Below are 4,928 nucleotides of genomic sequence, written 5' to 3'. Positions count from 1 at the left end.
TTCGAGCCCCAACCCTGGGCCTGGCTCTAGGGTGGGGCCCTGGCTGCGCCATGCCGGGCGACGTCACGGTCCTTGATTTTAATCTATTCATAAAGGGCTTTTGAACTGCTCTTAGTCTGACCTGTCACCCAGGACCTGTTTGCCTTGGGAGACCCTACCAGGGACATATAGCCCCCAACAACATAGCTCCTAGGATCACTCGGGTACTCAAACCCCTCCACCACAATAAGGTGGCGGTTCAAGGAGGGGACAACAACACACACCTATCACACAAAATTTCACAGCTCTCTCGGTTCCCATCAGGCCTTGCTGGATGCAGGTTATGACCCCAACTACATGCTCCATCCCTGGGTTCGTCGTAGCTATGATGACGAGAGGAAGTCGGCGCTGTTCTTTGCTGTCTCCAATAACGACATACCATCAGCCAAACTGCTGCTGGAGGCTGGAGCCATGCCCAACCAAGACCCAGTCAAATGTCTACAGGTGTCTGTGTGTGTAGTAACATGAGTGATAATAATGTTGGCCAATCTGATGGCCCACCACTTTGTTGGTCCCTGAGGAACAATCTACAGAAGACCCTGTTGTTGATACTGTGTCTCTGTCTTAAAGGTTGCACTACATCAGGGCAATTATGAGTTGATCAACCTGTTGCTGAGGTTTGGAGCCAACGTCAACTACTACAGCAGAATTAATACAACCCACTTCCCCTCAGCTCTGCAGTACGCTCTCAAAGACGAGGTAAACTGTAGATCTTATTAATAAAACATCTTACAAAAACATTTCTTCCAGATGTTCTTCACAGACGCTACTTGACTCAGCAGCTTGAGTTTTACTCATCGTTTCTTAAAGCACAGGAGTCACTTTTTGGAGGATAGTCTCACTTGTATTTACAGTGTTCTCCGTTTTGTCCGCTAGGTGGTACTTAGGATGCTGTGTAACTATGGTTATGATGTACAGCGCTGCTTCAACTGTCCCTACGGCAACAACTCTCACATCCCTGAAAACTACGAGGGATGGACTGACAGTGTGATCAAAGACGCTATGGTAATGAACAGGGCTGAGTCTACATTACTGCTCAGGACAAAAGCCTAACCTACCTGATGAATTACACAGCTGTAATCCACTGACACAGAATCACTGATAAGTGTGGTCAAAATGTTTTGTTGCACTTGTAACCACACCCAACAGTGATGTCACACAGTCCTGGATTAACCCTGTACATCATTGCAGCAAGGTTAGATATTAAACCACTGGAGGTCAGCAAAGACCTGATTTCCAGAGAGTGTTTAGCTACTCTTTAAGCTCTGTCTGCCTGTCTGTCAGTGCAGTTCTGTGAGGTGATCACCGTCTCCTGGCTGAAGCACCTCTCAGGATATGTTGTTCGCATCCTGTTGGACTACGTGGATCATGTGACTTTGTGCGCCAAGCTGAAGGCGGCTGTGATGGAGCAGCAGCAGTGGCCAGACATCTGCAGGCTGCAAGGTGAATTAACTTGATCAATCATGTCCTAATAGTGGTAACACACATGGATGGATTACTGAATAGGCCTATCAGGCGCAGGCCCAGGGGTTGTAAGGTCAATCATTTGACCTAAATAGACACAAAACAACCACAAAGAGACATGCTACTAGTAACACACACACACAAAAGACAACAAATAGTCACAGAGTGCTTTGAAAGAAAGACAAATGACCACAAAGACTCAAAGTAACTACAGAGGCCAAAAATATTACAAAGAAACACAAAATGACTACAAATAAATGCAAAATTAACAAAAAGACGCAAAGCAGACAGTCACAAAAATACAGCAAAGACACAGAATGCCTGTAAATAAGTGCAGAATGACCACAAAGACCTGAATCAAGTCCAAGTAGATGCACAAAACTACTACAGACACATAAAACAATTAGAAAGAGACACAAAATGAGCGCACATAGAGAAAAATGACCACTGCTGCTCCATTGTAGGAGGGTGGGAGCCCTTTACAGGTCTGTGCTCAGGGGCCCACTGTCTCATAATTCATCCATGACAACAGGAACAACAGATATAGACAAAGGAGAAACAAGAACACAACAAGTGAAACCTTTTCTGCTCCATTTTTTCCTCCTCCTCTTTAGAAAACGTTCGCTGTCTGCAGCATCTCTGTCGACTGCGGATCCGTCGTTGTCTCGGTCGCCTTCGTCTACGATCACCCGTCTTCATGAGCTTCCTGCCGTTGCCGGGGCAACTGAAGGACTACATCCTGTACCGGGAGTATGACCTGTACAGCCGGCAGAGCAGCAGGCTGGGAGACTCAGGAGTGAGCAGAGAATCCCAAGAAAGGAGTTAAATATGAACACAATGTCTGCAGATGTTCACGATCACACTTTAAAGTCACTTTTCAGATTATGCACCTTTTTAAATAAGGTAGTTTTATTTTTATTGCATTGTTCTATCAAAAATGTATCAATTCTTCCTGTAAATCAGTGTGGTGATTTTCTATATATTGATGAAGCATACTGTAAAAGCAAACAGTATCTGAAAGTGAACTTCGAGGATACAACCAACTACGAACCAAAGTCTGTTTGATAAAAGGATAACTTATAAAATCACTTCAAATTTGTTTCAGATATCATGGCGTCAGATTTTAATTAGCATTTGTATTTAATTCCTAATTTTTACAATAGAAAGGTGCATTAGTTTGTCTGGACTGCTTTTGAAGATGGAATTTTTTAAAATTATTTTATTGTCTCAATTTAAATTTTTGTTTGTTTGATTGGTTGGTGACATACAATGAGTTGTCAGTTTATTAAGTACACTGAGATAAATCTAATGTAGTCTAATACAGCAGCGCTGCACTAACAAGGTGTTCAGTTTTTTGTTTTACAGAGCTGTTGATTCAACTGTGGGATCATTGTGGAGGCTGTACTTTGTACTGCTCCTGTTTTCATTCCCTCATTTGTACAATTTCAATTTGATGTAGTTACAAAAGTCTTGTCAACAGTGTTGTTCGACTGTTCAATTATGAAAATCCAGACGAAAGAAGAAGGGAGCTGACGGAGATATTGATCATCAGCAGTCAAAGTCAAAGAAACTTTAATTATCCCCGAAGGGCAATTCAATACAGAAACATGTTGGTCAAAGTCCTCCTGATTAGCATTCATCCATCCATCCACAACATCCATCACTGATGAAGGCTACATAAATGTGTTCAAAGTAGGGTAATGGGTTGTTGCATTAATAGTACAGCAATTTACAGTGCATTTCTATTTTGATTTATTGTATTAGTAAACTATCAATATGGAAAACACAATAATCACACACACACCTGGATCCCCCAGTCCTGACTCGGTGACTTACATTTATTCGGACTCATTCAACATGTCCCTCAGCTTGTGAATAAACTAATTTAATTAAAAAGTAAACTTGATGTAGAACAAACAGGCTGAACAGTGTTGAAACTTAAAACCTAGTAAAAGAGGTTACTGCAGGTGGTTGTGTGACAATGTCCTGTGTTTACGACAAAACGATGAAATGAGGAGAGTCACAGTGAAGTCACAGATTTTATTTCGACCCCTGATGTTCTAACACCTGTTTTTAAGAAAAATAAAATAAGCTTTAAATGTCACACACTGATCTGGTCTTTCTGCTAAGTCTCCACACAACAGATGTGGACCACACAAAGCAACAAGTCCCAGAGGTTACTCAGACTGCGTTTAATAACCCATGACCCAGGTTCAGCTCCCGCCTCCCTCTGTGGGAAAATCTGAGCTCTCTCTCCCACTTCTGTCGTCATTGTAACTCAACTATGCAGACTTCTGCTGTTGTATGGACTCCTCTGTCCCCACTAGGAGTCCTGACTGTCTGCTGAACATACAGAAAAGCTCCCAGTCTCATCGTGCTGCTGGTAGTGTTATTCTAAAACATCAACACCACTAAAGTTTAGCAACATTATGTAGAAGTACCTGTTGTCACACATGCATGTGACTGACTGCCTGCTGGTGATGTGCATTCAGACTGCTAGCATCCTGTGATTAGCATAAATGATCTAACATACAATAAGCTTTTACCCACCAAGTGTCAGGGTTTTTAGCCAGATTTAGTGTTGTTTGCTCTTGCACACAGTCTCTAAAATTTTGCCAGAAAAAGACCATAAACAATGTTGAGTCCAGCCAGAGATCACTGTTGCATGCATTTCCTGCCACTTCCACGCTGTTGACCATGCTAAAGGAAAAGTCATAGAACTGTCAGATTCATTAGGAGTCATTGTCTAGGCATCAAGAATGTCTGTACCATACGTTATAAAGCCAGTAATGTGGGTAGATATCTCACATGATAAAAAGTTAGAGCTGATGGTGCCACTGGACCAGCAAAGATTCATCCTCTGGTGACCATGAATATTTGTACATTAGAACCAGTTGATCAGTACTGTCATCCTTAGAGCTGCTAACATGGCTAACATGCATAAAAGCCCCAGAAATACTCGGAAAAAGTATGAAACGTAAAATATTTGACTTTTTTCATCCAGATAAAATGAAGTCTTTTTTTTTTTACTTTTTAAGTCATAATTATGATATGAACATCTGATCTACTTCAAATTTACAAGATACTACTAGAGTTAGACAGTTAATAAGTCACAATTAGGCAATACAGTGTTGAAAACTGGATTTACTAAGACAGAACTTGTTCTAATGTTACTGACATTCAATGACATGTGCGTAGCTGACGTCTGTAGAAAATGTATTGTACAACAAACAAACAAAACTGAAACAAAGCAGTGGTGTTAGAAGAGTCTTCTGAAGTGATAACACCAAGAGGATGTGATTTTAAGTTCCTGATTTTCTACAACCCGATGACCTGAGCCACAGTTTTCTTGTGTACCATCAGCAGCTGCCATGAATGGATCACTGAATGGGCCTACTGAGCACAGGCCCCGGGGGCCAAGGAGG

At 41.8% G+C, this 4,928-nt stretch overlaps 1 protein-coding gene and 1 long non-coding RNA gene across 2 annotated transcripts in view; one reads left to right on the top strand and one right to left on the bottom strand.

The window, feature by feature from the left end:
- Positions 1-2,180, bottom strand: part of LOC109966369 (uncharacterized) — a 6,799-nt gene extending 4,619 nt beyond the window's left edge. Inside the window, exon 1 of the long non-coding RNA XR_002275749.1 lies at positions 2,084-2,180. This is a non-coding gene — a long non-coding RNA (uncharacterized LOC109966369). The remainder of the gene's footprint in view (positions 1-2,083) is intronic.
- Positions 1-2,352, top strand: part of asb14a (ankyrin repeat and SOCS box containing 14a) — an 11,679-nt gene extending 9,327 nt beyond the window's left edge. The window contains exons 8-12 of the mRNA XM_020611159.1: positions 304-483; positions 610-738; positions 916-1,044; positions 1,329-1,482; positions 2,118-2,352. Coding sequence (XP_020466815.1) covers positions 304-483; positions 610-738; positions 916-1,044; positions 1,329-1,482; positions 2,118-2,329 — 804 coding nt within the window. The 3' untranslated portion in view covers positions 2,330-2,352. The remainder of the gene's footprint in view (positions 1-303; positions 484-609; positions 739-915; positions 1,045-1,328; positions 1,483-2,117) is intronic.
- Positions 2,353-4,928: the final 2,576 nt, after the last annotated feature.

Source organism: Monopterus albus, unplaced genomic scaffold (assembly GCF_001952655.1).
Source record: "Monopterus albus unplaced genomic scaffold, M_albus_1.0 scaffold110.1, whole genome shotgun sequence".
In the NCBI taxonomy this organism is placed as follows: Eukaryota; Metazoa; Chordata; class Actinopteri; order Synbranchiformes; family Synbranchidae; genus Monopterus; species Monopterus albus.
This window is presented reverse-complemented; position numbering and strand designations above follow the sequence as displayed.